The sequence below is a fragment of the Alligator mississippiensis genome, chromosome 9 (genome assembly GCF_030867095.1).
Source record: "Alligator mississippiensis isolate rAllMis1 chromosome 9, rAllMis1, whole genome shotgun sequence".
Lineage (NCBI taxonomy): Eukaryota > Metazoa > Chordata > Crocodylia > Alligatoridae > Alligator > Alligator mississippiensis.
In genome coordinates, this window is record NC_081832.1 from 42,477,651 (window position 1) to 42,498,947 (window position 21,297).

At 50.3% G+C, this 21,297-nt stretch overlaps 1 protein-coding gene across 2 annotated transcripts; it reads left to right on the forward strand.

Annotated features, from left to right (window-relative positions):
• The first annotated feature begins 1,119 nt into the window (after positions 1-1,119).
• DND1 (DND microRNA-mediated repression inhibitor 1) lies at positions 1,120-20,797 on the forward strand. 2 transcript variants are annotated; one of them, XM_014606545.3, is made up of 5 exons: positions 1,120-1,173; positions 14,722-14,839; positions 15,485-15,946; positions 18,501-18,920; positions 19,539-20,797. In XM_014606545.3, the coding sequence occupies exons 1-5, from the start codon at positions 1,162-1,164 to the stop codon at positions 19,553-19,555; spliced, it is 1,029 nt and encodes a 342-aa protein (XP_014462031.1). In that variant the 5' UTR covers positions 1,120-1,161; the 3' UTR covers positions 19,556-20,797. The 2 variants fall into 2 exon arrangements, with proteins under 2 accessions (XP_014462031.1, XP_019342637.1); XM_019487092.2 differs by lacking the exon at positions 1,120-1,173 and adding an exon at positions 14,087-14,156.
• Positions 20,798-21,297: the final 500 nt, after the last annotated feature.

Sequence of the window (21,297 nt, forward strand, 5' to 3'; positions counted from 1 at the left end):
TAGAGAAGAGACCGAGAGAGGTTCTTAATAGCAGCCTTCAACTACCTGAAGTGGGGCTTGGAAGAGGATGGAGCTGGACTGTTCTCAGTGGTGGCAGATGACAGAACAAGGAGCAATGGTCTCAAGTTGCAGCAAGGGAAGTTTAGATTAGATACCAGGAAAAATTTTCTCAGAAGGGGAGTAAAACGCTGGACCAGGTTACCCAGAAATGCTGTGGATACCTTCTTTGGAGGTTTTTAAGATCCAGCTTGACAAAAGCTTGGCTGGGATGACCTAGCTGGGGGTGGCCTTGTCTTGAGCAGGTGGTTGAACTAGATGTGACCTCCTGAGGTCGCTCCCAACCCTAATTTCCTATGATTCTATGGGGGTTGACCCCTGGAAACGCTGGCCCCTGCGGGTATGGAGGCCCCATGTTTTTCTTCATCTTTTAATTTGTATCAAATGAAGTTTCAAGAGTCTCTCTGCAACAGGCTGTAAGTGAAGTACCCAAGGGAGGGTCTCTGGAGGGAATCCCCACTGCCGGAAAAGCTGTTCAGAAAGGAAAACATTAACTAAGGAGAGGGCAGAGGAGGGGGTTGGCTTTGGGGTGGGAGAGGGTATATTTAAGTGTTGAGGAGAGGTAGCTGAACAGGTGATGGCAGCCAGCAGAGGAAAGGTAGGTAGGTAGGTAAAAGAGGGCAGTGGGGTGCTGAAGGGGAGGCGCAGATCCGGAGGCCCCAGGCTGCATGGCGGGGTCCGGGTGCAGTGGCGCTTTGGCCGGACGGAGGCGGCAGCTCTGGACGCGGTAAGGGGACCCCGGGGCAGGTCGGGGGGAGCCGGCAGGGGAGGGCGAGGCGGTGGCGCCCGGCCCGGGAGGGGCCGCAGACCGGGGACCTTGGCAGGGTCACTTGCCCGCGGGGGAGGCGGCGGCGGCGGCGGCCGCTAGAAGGTGGTGCCAGCGGGCAGACAGAGGGAGCCAGCGCCCCACGGCCTGTCCCGTCGCCTTCGGCGGGGGACGAACAACACACCCAAGTCGCCACTCCCGCGGGCGGGTGGGGGTGGCTCTGCTGGGGGGGGCGGGGCGGGGCGGGGCGGGGCCGCTGGAAGGTTCGAGGCCGGGGCGGGGCGGGGGCTATAAAGGGGCCGGGACCCGCCCCTTTCAGCTCGACGGCAGCGCTCGCCATGGAGGGGCAGGTAGGTGCTGGGGCCTGGTCGGGGCTGGAGGCGTCGGGCCGACGGGCTCCAGCTGCTGAGCACGTGGCGGCCTCGCTCGGCCCGTGGCGCCAGCAGCCCCGCTCGCGCGCGTCTGCTGCCCAGACAGTCCCTCGTGCCCCGGGCGCCGGCAACCCCGCTCGGGCGCGTCTGCTGCCCGGACAGTCCCTCGTGCCCCGGGAGCCGGCAGCGTCGGGCAGGGGCAGAGGCTGCGGCCCATGAGGCTTCTCCGGTCGCGGCGATGGCCCGTGCGCGGGGCGGGCGCCCCAGGCCCCACCGCTGCCGGGACGCGGCTCTCTCAGGTTGCCCCGCGGGTGCCTTGAGCCCCTTCGGCGTCGTGTGTCGGGGCGCGGGACCGGCCGCCTCCTTTCCTCGGGTCCGGGGCGCGGAGCCGCCGGCCCTTTCCGCGCTGCTGCAACTGCCGGGCCGCGCGTGTCGTCTTGCGAGGGGCCGGGCCTCGAGCTGCCACCCCTGTGGCTTGTGCAGGGCTCCGAGCTGCACTGGGCTTCCCTTGCAGCTGCTGTGGAGAGGCTGGTTCTGCCTTGCTCCCCTCATCTGCTCCGTTTTACTCTTCCAGCTTCAGCTCTCGTCTTCCTTCTCCTCTCTCCATTGCTGCCCCGCATATGGCTCTTTCGTGGTCCTCCCCCCCAACCTAGGGGCTGGCAACATCTCTAGATTTGTGTGGAAAGCCTAGGTGGGGTCCTGTCTGGGTTCTGCTGTTGGTGGGAAGAGACTCTGTTCTGAGTTAAAGGGGTCTGTCCTGCATCCTCTGAACTTTGGAGACCACAAATGGAATTGAATTTCTAGTAATGTTCTCCAGGTTTAACAATCCCTATGGGGGTTCAGCTACCCTGCCTGTCAGTCTCCTTGGGCTGCAACTGCATCCCAGTCTAGGTAGGTGGTGCTCAACCTCATTGCATTGGAGGCATCTCTCTGAAAATGCTAGCTGTTGGTTTTCAATTTTTTTTCCCACTGTCAAAAAAAAACAAACCAAAGTGCAGTCTTTCTGTTGCAAAGAAGTCTGATCAACCAGAACATATCAGAAAGCCCATTTGATATTATGGATTCCTGTTTGGGTTTTTGTGAAACACACTTGCACATCTAACAGGGCAGCACCTCAGCTGATATTACTGCAGCACCTTGGCTGAGAATCACTGGTCTAGATCAGTGATTCTCAACCTTTTTTGTACCAGGCCCCATTTGTAAACATCAATAGCTAGTCCTGACCCAGTGCCCCTCACTCCTGACCTGCTGCCCCACCCTCAGGTCCCAGCCCCCCCAGTGTGTGGGGTGGGGGGCCCCAAGCAACCCCTCTTCAGGCTGGAACTCTGCCCACCTGTAAGGGAAAAGCCAGTTCCCCATGTATTTCTCCTTTTAAAATTTGATCTATTTTTTATGTTTGTTTGTGACCCTTTTACATGTTCTTGCAACTCACATTTGGTTCGCAACCCATGGGCTGAGACATGCTGGTCTAGATGGTTCTGCTATACTGACTGCCAGTCCTGTGCAGACAAATTTCAGGCACCTCATGTTGCCATGCTTTGTTAAATTGGCTGTAGTGGGCAGCTGATTCCTTTCCAAGAGACATGTTGTTTTGCATTTACAAGTTGAATCTCTACTTCCTTCTAGAAGCTGGAGACTCTTATTTACACACTCGCACAGACCTTTAAAGCTAAAGGTTTAACTGCAGGAACACGTAGGAGCAGGGGTGGGCAAAATACAGCCCGTGGGCCGGATCTGACCTGCCAGCCCATTCTATCCGACCTGCAAAGCCTTTAAAAATTTTAGAAAATTTATTTTATATCTGCCTGTGGCTGCCTGTCAAAGATGACAGCTGACCAGCATCAGCAGGACCCAGCGGAAGCCTGTGGCTGAGCAGCAAGGCTAGCCCGGCTCCACCCAACCCCCTTCCCGCCCTCAGCCCCCAACCAGAAGCCTCTACAGCTTCTGGCCCCATGCCCTTTGAGCTGTTCCCTCTCTCTCTGTCTGACTGGAAAATAAGGTAAGAGTGGCTGGAAGTGGTGGTTATGGGGAGAGGTGGGGGTTGCATGAAGCGGTGAGGTGGCAGGGGGGCTGTGGGGAGCAGCACAGGAAGTGGCAGCTGCAGGGTCCCGTGGGACCCACGGGGTGCACAGCGGGCAGCAGAGCCACGGTGGTCCCCGGAAGGCAGTGAGGCTGTGGCAGGCCCCAGCAGGGAGCACAGTGGGCCCCAACAGGTGGCAGAGCCACAACTGGGCCCCAGCGGGTGGCTGGCCTGCAGTGAGACCTGGGAGGCAGCAGAGCTGTTGTAGGCCCCAGCAGTCGGTGGGGTTGCAGTGGGTGGTGGAGCAGTAGCAGGTGGCAGAGCCATAGCCAGGCCCTAGCAAGTGGTGGGAGCCGGCAGGCGGCAGAGCCGCAGCAGGACCTAGTACGCGGTGGAGCCCCAGTGGGCGGTAGAGCCACAGCAGGCCCCTGCAGGCAGCAGAGTCGCAGCTGGGTGGTGGGGAGGCAGTGGGCCCTAGGAGGCAGCAGAGCCACAGCAGGAGATGGGCCCTGGTGGGTGGCAGAGCCAGGACTAGGCAATAGAGCCCCAGTGTGCGGTGGCGGCACAGGCGCAGTGGGCCCCAGTGGGCAGTATAGCCATGAGCGGCTCCGGCAGATGGAGCGACAGTTGTGGCAGGCAGTGGAGTCACAAGGGGGCTGTAGCAGGAGGTGGGCACTAGCAGAAGGCCATGGGAAGCACTGCAGGAAGCAGGGGGGCTGCAGGGAGCAACAGGCAAGCCTGCAGGAAGGAATGCAGGGAAAGGTGGTTGTGGGTGGAAACAGAGCCTGTGCAAGTGCCCTGGGACTGGCAGAGACCCAGGGTGGGGCTGTAAAAGCGTGGAGCGTGGTCTGCCTGGCTGTATCGTGTGAAGCTCACATGCAGTGTTTTAGAGCTGTGTGCTATGGAGCTGGCAGTCCGGCCCTGGCTCTCTCAGCACACACCCAGCCACCATACCCACACCCACTGTCTACACACATGCACAAACTCGCACACACTCTTCCCAACCACACTGCCACTTATACCCCCTTACTGTCCACATAAAATACACTCCTACTGTGTGTTTTAAGCTATTATGCAGCCACCTCTAGATAGACATTTTTGTGAATGTAGAAATCAGTAGAAAAATATTTTTAAATAGGTTATAGTGGATTTTTTGTGTGTGTGTGTATTTGGGTGTGGGGGTGTATTCTTCATGGTTTCCAGATCACAGCACCCTTCCTCCCAAAAGGACTACTTCCAGGGCAAGGAGAGGGACTTCCAGTGGCAAAGGTCAGGGACTAGAAGGCCAGACTTCCCGTCCCAGTGTGGCAACCAGGGGAAAGGCAACTGTCAAGGGGCAGGGCTACCCATGTAATTGCCCACCCCTGCCTAAGAGTGATCTTCTCCAAAGGGCTTGCCTGCATCGCTGTAACCCTGTGCCCGCCTCCACTCTGATCCGCTCTTGCGCCACCTTTGCACAGGCATCTGTACCTGCATGCCAAGGAGCCTCGTGTAGGCCCTGGAGGGTCCCTCAATCACCTTCAGAGTGGCCCCCAAACTCACCTTTCACGACTTGGGATGGATCTTTAGTGTAGGGGGTCTCTTTTGAGGGTGCCTCCAGAGTCATCACGTCCCTTGGTGAGTGTCCGTGGGGCTCTCCACCCCGGCCGTGTGCCACCCTTTGAGATGGACCTCCAGATCTCTTTGCAACCAACCCTTGGACGATGATCCTCTTTGGCACCTATGTCCCCTTTGTTGCAGAATAATGTCTGAGGTTCCACCTGGGTCCAGGCAGATTTGAGACATCCTGTCTTCCGAGACATTCTCTGGACATTCCAGGAGGATGCCACTGACTGCCGCTCTGTTCACAGCACCCTGCGATCCTGTCAAGGTCCATGGTCTCCCGAAGCCCAGTGGAAAGCACTGGGTAAACCCGCGCTGGGCAGTGAAAGAAAACAGAACTAGAAAAAAGGAAAACTAAAGAATCTACGCCATCACCATGACACAAGGCCAATGGTGAGGATCCCTAAGCCCCACCAACGAAGACCAAGAGGGAACAAAAGAGTGAGGGGGAAAAACACAAGGGAAAAAGAAGAAAGGAACTGGGGCAGGTGGGGAAGCAAAGGAGCCCTAGTTCCATAGGCTTGCCGACTCCACTTCCCTGGTGCCTTCGGTGGGCACATTCCCTGGGCTGGGACCCGCGCTCCCGCCCCAATTGGAATCTCCTTCAGCTCCTGTTGGAGCCCTTTTTAGCTCGGCGCCTCTGCTGCACCTGTTACCGCTGTGCTCAGCGGCTCCTGCAGCTGCCGATCTCTCGGCTGGTCTCTCCAGCTCGATCCTGAGCTGGTCACTCCCAGTGGTGGCTGTGACAGCTCCTGCCACCGCCGCCTCTCATCTCTGTGCCAGCTCTCTTGCCCCTGGCTGGTGCTGCTTCTCTCTGTGGTGGGGAGGGCTCGCAGTCTCCGCTGCAGCTGCCAATTCACCTCATGCCAGATCTTTGTCTCCCTGCTGTGCTCTTTATTCCTGGCATGCCTGTTCCCGTGCTCTCGGGGCTGGCTTTTATCCCTGTCGGATAACATTTGATGGTGTCGCCCAGTCTCAGCTGTAGGTGAGCATGGCTGATAAACCAAGAGGGTGATTCTCCCCGGCACGCTTCTTCAGAGCCCTGCAACGGGTGGGTTTTTTCCCTTCTCGTTTATCTGGGGTCTGCCTGCAGGTGTGGCTTCCCCCTTGCCCGATCCTATGTCCCTGGGACAAACCCAATAGTGACTCTTCAATTTGCCCAATTCCAAGTTAGTGTTTGTGGATGTCTTATTTGAGTTCCTTCTTAAATCAAAATAAGAACATCTATTCAAGGGGTTGTATCTATTTTACCCAAGAATTTCATAAAGACTAAATTTAAACTTTCTACTGTCACGTGCTTAGGGTTTCAAATCCTTTTCTTAGTTTCAGTAACTTTGTAACTAAGAAAACAGCTGGTATATTTGGGTTAGGTCAGGTAGCTACCTTTTTTTGCATCCTTTCAGCTGGGGAAAAAAATGTAAAACGAAGAATGCAGCTTCTCACTGATATGAATAAGTCAAACTGACAATCATTTTCCATGCCAGTGCTGTTTCAGATCAAATTGAGGCTGGTAGGTGGTGGCTATTTCTTCACTACTTGGTTGGCTTTATGCATTTTGCTTTACTTTAAACCACTTCTTTCTAGTGAGAACCTCTGTTTCCATCTCACCTCAAATTCTGAGCTGGGGGGAGCAGGATGCTTCCATGGTTCTTACATGAGTGGAGTAGATGGACTCCTTTGATGACATTTACATCATGGTATGGTGCCGTAGCACCAGACCAGGGAAATGGTCCTTGATGAAAGGGGACTCTTTGTAGATTTCTGACATAGTGAGCCTTGGCAGTGTTGAGAATGGTGTTGTAGCTGTCCAGGAATTATGCCAGAGACAAGGATTTGTTAGGGTGATATCTTCTGTTGGACCAGCTGTATAGACTAGTTTTTATTCCTCAGACCTGAAGAAGAATATTTTGTATTTGAAAGCTTGTCTAGCTCTGTCCCAACTCTGCAGTTAGTCCAATAAGTTATCACCCTAAGAGAGCCTTGCATCTTGCATAGTAAGTCTTGTCTGGCTTCTTAATGTTCCCCTTTTGACATGGGGAGAAAGACAGTTCATCCATAAATGGCTTGTATACCTACAAGATTATTCTCCCTTGTGTCCTGTCATGATCCACAAGGTCAGCTGAGAACAACCTCTGGCAAGTACCATCATTGTGCCAATTTAACTTGGCAAAAACATGGAGGTTTATTCCTGATATCTGGTTCTCTGCTTTGGAACTCCTGCCTTGAGACCCACTATTACCAGATTTGCCCGTCACTTCTGGGTGCGCTCACTTTTTAGGGGTACATTTCTGAGGTCTCTATCAGTCTGGTCTGGTAATTCTATCAGTGTGCTGCTTGTGTTACTTGGGTTTCTGTATGGAGCTCTATCTCTCCCTTCTGCAAGTCTTCATCCCTCAATGGAGCTATCTTGCAGGACTCTGTTTCAATAGGGCTGGGTTCCTCCAGCCACCAAATGTGTCTGTGTCTCTGTGACATGCCTGACTTGGCTGGGTTGATCAGCATGTACAGGCTGACACCCTCATATGCCAGGAATCAGTTAATCAGGGAAACAATAAAATGCGGTCTGACACAAATGTGCAGGTGAACAGAATACCTCTGAATCAGCCTGGGTGTCCAGCTGACACCCTCATGGGCCAGCATTCAGTTCATTAGGGCATGTCTGAGCCAAACTGGGTCGATCAGCTTGTATAGGCTGATTCCCTTATGTGTGTAAAACTCGGCATGTCCCAATCTTTTTCCCTAACTATTCTAGTAGTGATAACCTCTTGATGAGCGGACTCCACAGTATTTTTGGGCTTTACAGGGATCCTTGGCTTGGGTAAAAGAAGCATTGCTGCAGAGCAAGTGGGGAAGGGGAAGTAGAGAAGGAAAAATACACCCAGTTACTACCAGTTTGACTATAAAAGTTATTTATTGCTAAGTATATGAAATTTATAATGGTACTAGTAGTAATAACCATGAAAGAAAAACAATTACAATATTACCCTGGTTCACTTGAGTATTGGAGGAAACCTAGCTCAAGCTTAACTAATAAAATTCAGGTTCAGAAAGCTATGCTGAGAGAGAGAGAGCTGGGATCTCACTGTTCCAAGGCACTTGGGTGTTTTGTTGACGGGCAAAATTCCTAACATGATACCTGAAGGTTAAACAGGTGACCAAGAGAGACAGTCTGTTTATCCCAGCTTCTTAAGAACAACAGCGGATGGTGTCGGAGAGATTTCTCCCTCTCGAAGCACAGTTTGCTGCTTTACTGTTTTTTTTGTTTTGTTTTGTTTTTTTTTTATACCCTTAGTCCAGCCTCTTCAAAGCATTCTTTTAATTGTGTAAATCAAGAGGCTCCCAAGCCATAATTAACAGGGAAAATGCTGTTTTATATAAACAGTTTCTATTTAAATGCATTGCCTTTTTTCAGTGACAGAGGGTTATCTGGTTTGGAACATCTCAAGAAACTGATTGAAAAACAAAGTTTTAAGGAGTAACCGGACACCTGGAGCTGGCTTGAAATTATTATAACTAGAAGGGATACTGCATTATTTCTTCTCAAATCACAGTGCAAGCATAGCTAGACTAAGTCAGCATCAGTGTTTTATATTTTACCTGTTGTGAATAAGCCTCAGCTTAGCATGACTTTCAGATCTTACTGTAGTCTTTTAACATACTTAAGGGGATTACTTGGCATGTTCATAAAATTTGTAGTGAGGACTTCCACCAGTCATCCTGGAAAAAGTATGACAGCATTTGTTGTCAGGGCTCCAACAGGCTGAACAGTGTGATGAATCCTTAACCACTGTTCAAATGTCACCCATACCCGGTCTCTTGCGTTGTCATTCCCCAGCCCAGCTACCGTGTTTTAGTCAATCAAGTTTAAATAGGCCTCCCATACTGGGACTGGGGAACATATGGCCTGATATGCCTATTATACCTTTCTTCTGTTTGGTTCTGGTTGGGGTGCGGGAGAAAAAGTCCTTTAAGTCCATCAGGCTGGTGCCAGGGTTCCCCCAAGGACACAGAGCTGACGGGTAACACCACCAGATGCTCAGGCTCTGGAAGTCCTGTAAGGCTGGCTTACTTGGGCAGGTGTAAGCAAGGCTAAGTTGTAATATTGTTTAGGGCAGGGATATTCAACATGGGCCACATCCAACCTCCAGCCCATGTCATTTGGCTGACGGGGCTCCCCACAGGTCCAGAAATTTGGCAGCAGGAGAGCAGTGGCACTGGATCAGCACCTAATCCTAGCAGGCAGCGCTAGGCAGGGATGGTACCAGGCCCCAGAGTCAAATCCTGAGATATGGGCTTGGAGAGGGCAGTATCAGGCCCCAGAGCCAAGTTACAATGTACAGAGTTAGAAGAGAGTAGTGCTGAACCCCAGGGCCTAATTCTGGCATGTGGGTCTTGATCAGGCCCTTGGACCAGCTCTGTCCCAGTCATCTGGCTCATGAGATCAAAAGTTGGAGTATACTAGTTTAGGAAGTCTGTTTTGTTCCCCCTTGCTTCATGTAAACTATTTGGTCTTGGAATAAACTGCCCTGAGCCTTTGAGAAGGGTGGCATACAGGGGTGGATGTGGGTACGGTGGTGTGGTTGCACCTCCTACCCCCATTCTTCCTTTGGATTCCTGTTTCACCCAAACTTTAAAACCAACTGCCCCAGAAAGGCATCAGCATTTCTATGTAGGAAATGTTGGGGGAGTAGGTTGACTTTGTGGCTCATCATAATTAGGGACCTATTGAAATCAAGGAGTCAGGCAGCTGATTTCACAGGTTGATTGTGGGGCTGGCCATCATTTTGGTGGGCTTATCACAGCAGGGTCCCCCATGCTTGAGGCCAAGGGGCCCTAGCAGTCCCACCTCTCATCCCAGTTTAAGCACGTGGAAGCCATTAATTGACACATTACTAAGCAATATACGCATTCAATTAAATTCTAAACTGAAGTGGCTTATGAAAGTAAAGCTATATACAACATGAACTATAACTAATACCATCACCATACTTTATTAAATTACATTGTAAAAAGGAGTTTAATCAATGCTAACCTTGAGACAGGCAGTTCATGCTAGCTGTTAAATGCTAGCATGCAAGTATCCACCAGCAGTTGCTGCTGACATTGCCTGTCTCTCTGGGATGAACACTTGTCTGTACACTGAGTTTGTTGAAACAGTGGGGCATTGTTTTGCCAGGGTGTACAGATGTAGAAACTGGTCAGAAAGAGTCCCCAGGCACAGGCTTCTGGCAGTCTTTGACAAAGTTCATGTAAGCAGTAGAGGTACACAGATGCATCGATCCAATGTTGGATTGGCACCGATTTATAAAGAAAACTTACTGTACTGGAAATCGGCTTTTTTTTTTTTTTTTTTTGCCTGATGTAGCTGACAAATGCCTCGTGCAGGTGCGCAACTGCAGCGCAGCATGTAGGTGTGAGGAGCACAGACTGGCAGCTTAGAGAGTTGCGCCCAACTGGTAAATCTGTTGTGGTGGAAGGGGAGATGAGGGGAAGGGGCATGGGGGGTGGAGGGAGGGTGGCAGATCAAGGCCCCTGCAGTGAGGGAGAGATTGGGGATGGGGCTGCCCAGCCAGGGCAGGGCACAGAATGGATCTGTGGCTTGTCTGGAGGGGGGGGGCTGCCACCCAAGTATGCACCACTGGAAGGGCATGGGGGCTGTATGCTCCTGGATCTGTGAATGGGGTGGGGAGGGCTGCTGCTGGCTGGGCCTGGGGCTTCGCCTGGCTCTTCCTGGTGGGGGCTAAACCAGGCTATGCTCGGGGCAGGCGACAGCAGTGGGGGTTAGGGGGGCTATGGCAAATTTTGGGGAGGCTATAGCCCCCCTCCCAGCAGTGCTGCTGCCCGCATCAAGTGCAACCTAGTCCTGCCCATGCTGGGAAGAGCCCGGTGCAACCCTGAGCTGCCTGTCCCCCCAACCCCCCCGGATGAGCCATAGCTCTGTCCCATGTCCTGTCCGAGCATCACTCCCTCCCTCACTGCAGGGGGCTCTTACCTGTGGTGTTGTCTGTTGTCTCAGGACAGCCCCACGCAGGCTGCGAGCCTCTGCAGCAGTGAGCACTGGACACGGAGTGGGAGAGGGGCTGCTTTTCCCTGCACTCAGCACCAGCTCTTTCCTTGCTGGTGAGCAGGGAGTCAGGGGTGTGCGCTGCCCCCTGCTTGTACCTTGGGGCTGGGGGGGCACTGGGAGTGAGCGGGCGCAGGAGCATGGGGCCTGCACCGGTGTCCTAGGGCCAGCACCAGCAGGGTAGCAAGGGTACAGGGTCCAAGCCAGCAGGGGCTCTATGGAGCTGGGCTAGCTCCCTCCTCTCCCTGCTGGTACAGCCCAGCCTGGCTCTGCAGACCCCTGCCAGCCTGCACCCTGCTCTGGGATCTGCTAGTGCTGGCCCTGGGACATTGGTCCCAAGACATTGGTCCCAAGATGGTGACCAGGGGGTGAGACACCTGTCAAGGGGTGGGGCACCAGGGCAGGGCTACCTGTGTGGCCCTTGAAAGCTTGCCAAAACTGGGTGAGCGGCCCTCCACCCAAAATAATTGCCCACCCTTGCTTTAGATCAAAAGTCAGCAACAGAGGAAGTCCTCAAGCAAAGGCAGCACTGAATTCTTTTTCCTTCTCTTATGAAAATGGCAGTGTTCCCTGGTGGCAGAAACGCATCTTGCTCTTGCATTTGACAGTTGTACTATACTGCTCGTCCTCAGTGTACAGGAATTGTAATGATCTGATACTGTTGAGTCTTACATAAAAGTCTTCCTATTACATAGTTATTAGAACTCCTTTTTGGGGCGTAAAGGATAGGAATATATGAACACATTGTTTTATGAATTTTTATTCATTATTCTAAAAGAAAATATTTAAGAGGGGGGTTTTTTTTTAATTTTTTTTCAATTTTTCCTGAAAAATAACGGGAAAACATTTTTCCTGGGTTTTTTTTTTTTTTCTGAGCCTTCACATATCTAAAGGTGATCAAGTTTCTCCAGCAGGTTGTTCACTGCTGTGAAAGCCTCCACAAGAGAAAATGCTTCCACTTGCCTTGCCAGGCTGCTTTATGCGGTCTTCTTAAAGAGTGAGAACATGGTTGCTTATTTCTTGCTCTGATCCTCAGCCTCTGCAGCAGCCTTTCACTTCATGTGCACCTAGGATTCTTAAGACCATGTCCAGATGAGTGCAGTATGTGGCACTGCAGACACGTCTGCAGTGCCACACACCACACATCTAGATGTTCTCTGCACTGCAAGGGTGTGTTGCCCATGCATGTACTGCTCTGCTTTTGTTTTCCATAGGCTCTCTTTTTTTTGTGCTCCACTCACAAATCCAGGGGGCACTCCTGAGGTGCACACAGTGGCGGAAACCCTCCGGAGGAAAAAAAATGGAGCAGGGCACACCACTCAAAAGTGGAGCCCCCAGGCCTCCCCTACCCTACCTTGGATAACTTGCCACATGCCTAGGGCCCTGAGAAAATCGCAGATTTCTTATTGGAAATTTTGTGGCGTGTGTGTGTGTGTGTGTGGATAAAGTATCATTTTTTCAAAGAATATTCACGGAAATACCTTGGCAAGTGAGTTGCGGTAGTTCTGTGAATGTTCCATCAAAAATACTTTACCCGCACAAGTGCAGCAGGCAGGCACTCAGCCAGAGGTGGTGGAGGCCTGGGGCTAACAGGGCTTAGCCCCCCCCATACATGGGGCAGCACAGAGGGCCACAGGGCAGCCAGAGTACAGGCTGTGGGCAGCTGCAGGGTGTTTGGGGGGGGAAGGTAGAGTGGCACTCACAGACATGGAGCCTGCAGGCAACCAGGATTGCAGCCAAATGGCATGCAGAGCACTGCCCACCCGAGCAGGTAAGTCAGGGAACAGGCATAGAGCAGATCGAGGACCCCACAGTGAGGGAGGGAGTGGGGCAGGGGCTGGAGTAAATGGGGCCCTGGAGCAGATGGTGGGATGCTTGGAGCCCGGGCAGCACGTTAAGGAACATGGGGAGGCTCCCGACACTGTGCACACCTCAGGAGTGTCCCCTGGGTTTGTGTGTGGGGAAGAGGCAGGCTGCTGCTGCGGGCTGGGATCTGCGCCCTGCTGCTGTTGCCTTAGGAGCCGGCAGCAGCTGGCTCCCAAGGCACTGGCAGTGGTGTGCAGAGTCCAGCCCACCTCCACACTGCACACAAATCTGGGTGGTGCATGACCCTGGGCCTCTCCTGAGCTGCGCACAGCACTGAAAGTCCCCCTGGACAAGCTGCCCAGGCATGGAGCATCCCACCACCCACCCTAGGGCCCCATTCCCTCCCTTACTCTGGAGGCCTAGATCTGCCCCTTCCCATGTCTGTTCTCCTTCCCCAACTTACCTGCTGTGGTGGGTAGTGCTCCACCTGCCTGCAATTCTGCAATTCCAGCCTCCTGCAGGCTCCATGTCTGTCTGCACGGCACCCAGCTGCAGCCACCTGGAGCCTGGGGCTGCCCTGCGGCCCTCTGTGCTGCCTCGCATTTGGTGGGCAGCTAAGCCTTATTAGCCCCAGCCTTCTGCCGTGTAGTCTTGTGAGCCTTAACTGCAGTATGGAGCAAATGTCACAGTTTTCATGCAGTCTGCGAAATTGTAATTTTTCTCAGGGCCCTACACATGCTAAAGCACACATGGCACAGGCATTCTCCAGGGCAAATGGCTGCAGCACAAGTTGTGCTGCTGCTACTTGTCTCTGGGGAACCAAATGTCCACGCTTGTCTGATCTATACTGTTTTTTCTCAACACATCCAGAGACCTGTTGCAGGCAGTACAGAAGAGTCTGCTTCCATCTGCATGCAAGGTCCCTGCAGGATACCCTTTTCCACTGTCCAGAGTTGAAATTTATTTGGCCATGTTGGAGGATTTCTTTTCACTGTTCATACCTGCTCAGTCCTCCTTAGGCTTCAGTTGCTTAAAAGATGGCACCCAAACCCTGTTGCTTTCTTGATTTGGCACCTGTGCTGAGCCTACATCATAGACTATCTCTCACTTGCTTCCTGCCCTTTTCTCTGCTTGCTGGTAAGTATTGGTTTTTCTCTTTGTTTTGTAACGAGCCTGTCATCTTTTGCAGAAAATGCCTATTTTCATGTTTTCTGTGAAATTGCGACTTGAGTAGGTCCCTAATCATAATGTACCTTATTCTTGCTAATTTCTCATTACTCAACAAATGTTAAAGATCTATTTTTTTTTTTTGGGGGGGGGGAGGTTTAATGCTCTCAATGTTCCAGTAATCAAGTTATCCTTTCCTCTGCTGTTTTGCTGTGTTTCTTCTAGGTTCTCTCTCTGTAACAGCCCTGCAGAAGGTTTTTAAGCTAGAATTAGAAACATTAACTCAAGTGAACATTAACTCAGGTGTGTAAGTGACTGACAGTGAAGTGTTGGATGCACTGTCAACATGCTCAAGGCTAGATTTTGTTTTATGGATCTGAGTAAAATAGTTAAATTTACATCTAATGGTTACAGAACTAATAAAACACTATTTTGGATAACTTGCTTCACTTACAGGTTTATTTGTGGTGGTTCGTTTTGTTTTTTTTTTTTTTTAAATATACCAATTTGTTACCTTTTATATACCTTGCAATAAAGCTTATATTTGCTCTTGCTTTGATTTAAAGTGAATGACATAGCATTGAGTCCCTAGGATGTCAGTAAATCTTATAATTTTCTCTCAACTGGAAAAAAAGTTGAGTCAATATGTGGTGATGATCACACCCATCTGTACCGCTCTTTTTCAAAATCGTAGATCTGCCCATGGTGGCGTATATCTATAATAAATCATCTTTTTTACTGGTTAGTCTCTGTTCTGGTAGAGGGTAGTAATGCATGTGAATGCTTATGGTGGGAGGGGGTATTCCTACCACAGCTGGCCTTACCTCTGAGGCTTCCCAGTCTTGGATAAACTCTCACTCATTCACAGATGTGGAGTGATACCATCAATCAGGCCAATAAAACAGCTCTGCTGGCCTGGGTGAAAGAGACTGGCATCCACCTGGTACAAGTCAATGGTCAGAGAAAGTATGGAGGTCCTCCACCAGGTAGGTAGAAAGCTTTGGAGTGTCTTAACTTTAGTTGCAGACAAACTACCTTTTTCTGTTGCCCTTACTACACATCAAATATAATATCCAGTTGACTGGTGAATTGCACAATATTTTTTTAGAATGGCTACACATGCAAAGCAATTGTCACACAATAAAAATGACTATCCAGATGTAAAGAGCCAACCAGCTATAGAATTATTGCTTGAGAAAGTGTACTGACTCTAGCTGGTTTTTATTCAGCTTTAACTTAAATGTGTAGCAGGGCCTAACTAGTACTAAACTGACAAACCTGCTCATGGTTTCCATGGAGATAACAACAGTGAGTGGGGAATTTTAAGTGGCTTCGTAGTGAAGAGGGTTGTCTTCTTTCTCCTCTGAGCAGCAGTGCCCCTGAACTTGCAGTCTTGTTTCTGCCCCATCACATGACCAATCCTTTGCAGAAATGGTACCTGTGCTGCAAAGGTTGGTTCAGTGGGATCTGTTGTAGGCATATAATGCCTCAGATAAGCTGAGGTCCAGCTTGGCTGCACTACAAAGAGTTGCAGTATTCTTGTACCACAGTCTCTGGATACGTAAGGCAAGGTGCCTGAAACTAGGTATTTTTTTTCATTGCCTCTTTATTGGATTTATGTATGTCTGCAGGCTGGGTTGGAGATCCCCCACCATCTGGCTCAGAGGTCTTCATTGGAAAGCTCCCTCAAGACATGTATGAAAACAAACTGATCCCTCTCTTCCAAAGTGTTGGAAAACTTTACGAGTTCCGCCTGATGATGACATTCAGTGGGCTCAACCGTGGCTTTGCTTATGCTAAGTACAGTGATTGCCGTAGCGCACAGGTGGCTATTACAACTCTGAACAATTTTGAGGTGCAGAAGGGCTGCCTCATCATGGTCTGCAAGAGCACGGAGAAATGTGAGCTCTGTATGGATGGCCTCCCCTCCTCAGTGAGTTTGGGACAGCTGCAGATGGTGTTACAAGAGGTGACCACAGGAGTCAAGAATGTGTCCCTGTATCCCAACCCCTCCAGGAAGCAGGGACAGCTTGCTGTGCTGAAATACCATTCTCACTGGGCTGCTGCCATGGCCAAGAAAACTCTAGCAGAAGGTACTTTTAAAATCACCATAGAGGGGTGTGACTGGGTAAGGGAGGAAAAAGGGAAGAATACCACAGTAGTTATAGATTCTACAGCAGCAAAGATTTTTCACTTACTAGATATCAAAGCATAGTTGTGTGGTGTGAACATGCAACATTTGGGTCATTTTAAATGTCTTAAGTGGCAAATGCCCAGGTATACAAGCCAGCTCAAACTTCCTAGAAGGCTTCAAAAGTATACCTGGGTAATATTGTCTTAAACCAATGCAATGTTTCTGTGCTGACACTGAGCTTTCTGTGACTAGTCTGGTCAGTCTTCCAGGCATCTCACGCTGCATTGCTTGCTGCTTTTCCTCCCCCTGCAGCTGGCTGCTCTGGTACAGCTTGCTGCTCGGGCAAGTGGGTAGGGTGCACCTACTTCTGGGCTATGAACAAATAATGGGCCAGTTCATATTGCCAGAGCATGGAATTGAGAGCCATTCTGTGGTATTAAGTGACAGTTGTGCAGTGGCTCAGTTCTCCCTCATCCAGTGGCTGACAGGTGTTTTAACATTAAAAGCACACCCACAGCAACTTCACACTGGATGGTGGACAAACTGAAATTTAAGTGGCTTTCTAGGGAATTTTTTTTCTTTTTAAGTTGCAACTTAAGGTAGATGCCTTAGGCAGCCACCCACTCTGTCAAGCCAATTTGGGTTTTCCTCTCCCTCTCAAGGCTTGAGGCACCAGTTTGAAAATGCCAGCTCTTAATTTTTACTGTATTTGTATGTAGTCACAAAAAAAAATTTTTTTTTAGAGGATATCGGATTTGTACCAATATAAAGAAAATCGTCTATATCAGATATGGGGCTGATTAATTTGACTGATAAATGCCTGTGCTGCACGCAGCCGCAACAAAGAGCAGAGCAAGAAGCATGGAGAGCTGCCTTCAGCTGGGAAGTCAGAAGGGGAGGGGAGGGAAGGGTGGGGGGGGGGACACAAATCAATACCTCTGCAGTGAGAAAGGGGGCAGGTGTTGCCCAGTGGGGAGGGGCAGGACGGAGGTGCAGCCCGTGGGATAGAGGCAGCTCCTACTGCAGCTTGCACCCCAGGAGGGTGGGGGGGCACGTACCTCCAGATCTTCCTGGGGTGTGGTGGGCTGCAGCTGTGGGGTGGAGTCCAAGCCAGTGCTGGACTCGTAGCAGGCTCCGGTGCTGGAAGGAGGCTGCAGCCACCCCAGATTTCGCTGCAGCACCACTCCCAGCTCTGCACTGCCCAGTGTAGCCCTGGCTGAACACCCTGCCTCCACCTAAGCACTGGGAAAATGCAGGCTGTGCTGGGCTGCAGCACAGGGCTGGGAGTGAAGCTGCAGTGAAACTTGGGGTGGCTGGAACCCACTCTGAGCCCAGCCCCCAGCAAGAAAAGTCCCACACAGTACCAGCTCTGGCTGCACCCTGCAGCTGCAGCCTGCCCCGCACCACACAGATCCAAGGGGCACTCCCCTCTGCCCTCCTGGGATGCAAGCAGCAGGGGGAGTTGCCCCCCCCCACAAGCCACTCCTTTGTCCCATGTCCCCATCCCCCCCCCACGCCCCTTCCCTCCCCCCTCCTCTTCCACCACACCAAATTTACCAGCTGATGGCAGCTCTAGTAGATCAGTATCGGCCGATATGCCTCCTTAAATATTTGTATCGGTGCCTAAATTCTCTATTGGTGCACCCCTAAAAGTTTCTGTTGCAAAGAACTTGGAAACCCATAGCTGTGGGTTTTTTTTATTTGAATTCTCTGGGTTTATCTTGTGAATCATGTTTTGTAAACTTAATTGTGCTAACACTGTGGCACCATGCAGCACCTTTTGAAGGGATCTCATGGCACCCTGGCTGAGAGTAACTGCTCTAGGGAAATCATGGGGAAACTCCAGGCACTTTCCACTGGAGACAGTTCAGTAGCACTGCAATGTCTGAAAAATGACCATTCTACTTGGAATACACTTGGCAGTGTACATGCAAATACTTCTGAACTGTCACAGTTGTGAACACATTGCCAATCACTGACCTTGCAATAGTTTGATTATTGTATGTCTGTGTCCTTAGAGCACTAATTTGGGACTAGTGTTTGCCTTAGTTACTGATCTGTAAAATCCCTCTGATAGGACCAGTATCACTCTTTTAAAATAGCAACATTTGGACCATCTTGCCTCTTTCTATGCAGTTCTCTTGGTATTATCTCAGTGACTGGTGTCATGATCATGCCAAATTGCCAGTGGCAAGAACTCTTAAGAGAAGAAATGAGTGGTCTGAACTGTCAACTAACTAGTTGCTGTTCCCTCACTTTGAGTTTGGGATTGGGGTAGCTTCCCCTACAAGCTGGGTCTAAAGATGGTATTCTGTACCCATTGGATTAGCATAAAGCCAACTCCAGAGTTGCGTGGTTCTTGTGTATGTGGGGGGAGAGGGGGTACATGAGACTTCTGCGGTCTTGTCCCATCTTGTCTTCACCTTGCTCTTCCTGAGCACTAAGCGGGTGGATGGATGTACCTCAGGAGGGCAGGTGCAGATGCACTGAAACTAGAGTCCCCTTCTACACAGGTAATTTGGATCTACATGGAGAAGAAATTCATGTGGACTGGCTCAAACCAGAGATGAAGCAGAAGCTCCGTAACAGCTTGGGGAAAACCTCCTCTGAAGGCTTGAAGCTTGGTTGTGATGGTGGTGCTTCGAGCCAGAGGCCTGATGTCCCAGTGCCTTCCCCCTTGCATGTGCCGCTCTCCAGCATGTTGGATTACCTCAGTGCTTTGTGCAAGAAGCAGCAGCTGGGGGAACCTGTGTATCTGACTAAATGTGTCCAAGTGAATCCTGATGGCTGGATGAGGTTCTGGTACCAGGTGGTGATTCCAGGCTATCCCTCCCCTTTCCGTGGATTTATATGGATCAAGCCAGACCAGTCTGGCTTGGGTGAACATGAAAAAGCCAAGAACGCTGCAGCATTTCAAGTTCTCAAAACTTTAGGTGAGTCCTTACGCAGCCTTGTGGGGCACGTGCAGACACATTCTGCTCAGGGCAGTGAAAAATTTAGGGATTTTATTTTCACTTTAATGACAAGCTTAGTCACTCCTGCATGTTCCTTCCACTGGGGTATAAAAGGATTGCTGACCTTTTCCTGAAAGGGCTGCATACTAGCACATGTGAAAGACTTAAACTGTTGTGAGACAATGTGGGAAATGTGTTTGTAAAAGCTTGGGGGGAGTCTGGAAAAAGACCACAGTAACTTGTAACAGCTTATCACAGAAAGATTCTTTCCCCTCAAGAGGGGGATTGCTGGCTATTGTGGGGAGTGGTGGGGTGAGGAGAGGCATGAAAATTTCAATAGTGCCTTTTTGGTAGCCCTCTGGGATGGGGCATCCCTTCTATCCCAGGATGCTTTGGACTAAAAAGACACACAGGAATGAGATGTTGGAAAGTACCTGGTACAGGCGAGGGGTGGGAAACTGAGCTCAAGTGGCTGGTTAAATGCTGCTTTTGGGAAGAGTAGTCATACAGAGATAAGGGAAGACTTTGGGATTTTCTGACTTGCATCACTCCTGTAGGAGCAAATAGCTTTACACTTTATTTTTCTCTCCCCAACAGGGTGCCCACTGTTTTAGGCTGACTGCTTCTACAGAACTTCATGCTTTCCTTTTCTGCTACTGTGACCCTGTAGGAGCAAGCTGACCGCTTCAGTGTGGGGATGTGTTGCAAGGGGTTACTGTTTATTTCAAACTTGTTTTGTAAGCTGGTCTTACAAGACAGGAACACAATCATTCTTTGAGGAGGCTACTCCTGCCTCCTTAGTCACTAAGTTTTTTGTTGTTGGGTTTTTTGTTTTGTTTTACATCAGGGTGTTTGTTTTATGCATACATTGTTTAGGTTTAGTGTCTGTGTTGTCTCTGCTCCAGCTTTGCTCAGAGGAACTGATCAAGCCAGAGGATGGTGGCAGCATGTAGCACTTTTAATTCACATATTGGAGGGGCAATGTATGCTAGGCCATAAAGGAGGAGAAAAAGCTGCCCAGTTCAGTTTGGGGGAGGGGGGGGATCATTTTCCATCTGCCTTGAAAAGTGTGTGGTGTTTGTTCTATGGTTTGGGAGAGGTTTGAACAGTTCATTGCATGAGACTGTGTAGACTTGATTTTATCTAACCTTGCTGAAATGGGGAGCCCAGGGCCAATGTTCCCAGGTGGGACTGCAACCCCACAGAAGCTCTGATCAAGGCCCTACTTCCCTCCCTTAATCATGGAGGTTAAAGATTGTTCTGTTTTAAATTTCTGCCTGAACATTTCCCTAGGCTTGTTTTTATATAGTTTGACTAATTCTGTTAAAAGCTTTGTTTATTTTAGATGTTTTGAGTTTTCTTCTGACCTTGGACCAATAGGATTGGACTGATGTCCTGCAGATGAAGACGGTGAAGGCACTGTACTCTGAATGGGAAATGCCACCTGAAATACTGCCTGCTTCCTGGTCAGCCCTCCTAGGAAGAGTCCAGGCCCAAACTGTTGGCGTTAGAAGTGTCCAGGGGTCTCTAGGAGTTTGTTTTTTTTCAGGCATGCATGTTGACTAAGCTGAGCCATGAGCAGGATATAAAAGGGATCCCTGCACCTTGTGCTTTGAATGGCAGGGTTATGTTCAATGCGGTGATTGAACTGCTTTTTAACCAAAAAAAATGTCTGATCACCTTTCTAATGAAACAAAATATTTATGACCTAGGAGCTGTAAGGTAATGGCACTTGTGGTCTATTCCAGCAACTCACCAATGGCTCTTATAATGCATGCAGCTGCATATGAATGAGTCCCCTTCAGCTATTCACTCTGAATCATCAGAGGTTTATATTAAAGTAACCTGGAAGGCAATTTCTAGATCACGTTGTCATCTTTTTGAAGTGTGGTGTGCTTTGTTGGTTCCTTTACTGCTAACATACCAGGAAACAGCCTCTGGGACTCCCTTGGGTAGAATGGATTCTGCCTTTTGGTACAAGTTTGGCTTGGGTTTGCATGCCTTCTACTCCATCTTGTGGAACAGAGGCTAAGCCTACAGGCTTACTAGCTGCTGACCAAGGGCAGCGGCTGCTGCCGCCACCACCCTCATGCAAATTCTTTGGAAGCTACACATTGGCTGGCTGGCAGTGAGTGGTATTTTGCTTTCTTTAAAGCAAAAGCCAGTCCATCTGCACAATCCAGGGTGGCTCCTACCTTGATCTTCCTTCTATCCTCCCCCCCATTTTACCTCCCTTTTAATGAGTTCCTGGCCAGGAGCAGTGCTGTACTTGAAATACAGCAGTAATGTAACTGAACTGGAGGCTTATGTGGAAGATACCATGGTATGTACTCTCATTCAAGATGAGGCCCTTCCA

What these genes read in the sequence shown, in the direction of transcription:
- DND1 (XM_014606545.3), top strand. An exon ending in GTATGGAGGTCCTCCACCAG is followed by an intron (nt 14,840 to 15,484) that starts GTAGGTAGAAAG and finishes GTATGTCTGCAG; the next exon opens with GCTGGGTTGGAGATCCCCCA. An exon ending in CAAGAAAACTCTAGCAGAAG is followed by an intron (nt 15,947 to 18,500) that starts GTACTTTTAAAA and finishes CCTTCTACACAG; the next exon opens with GTAATTTGGATCTACATGGA.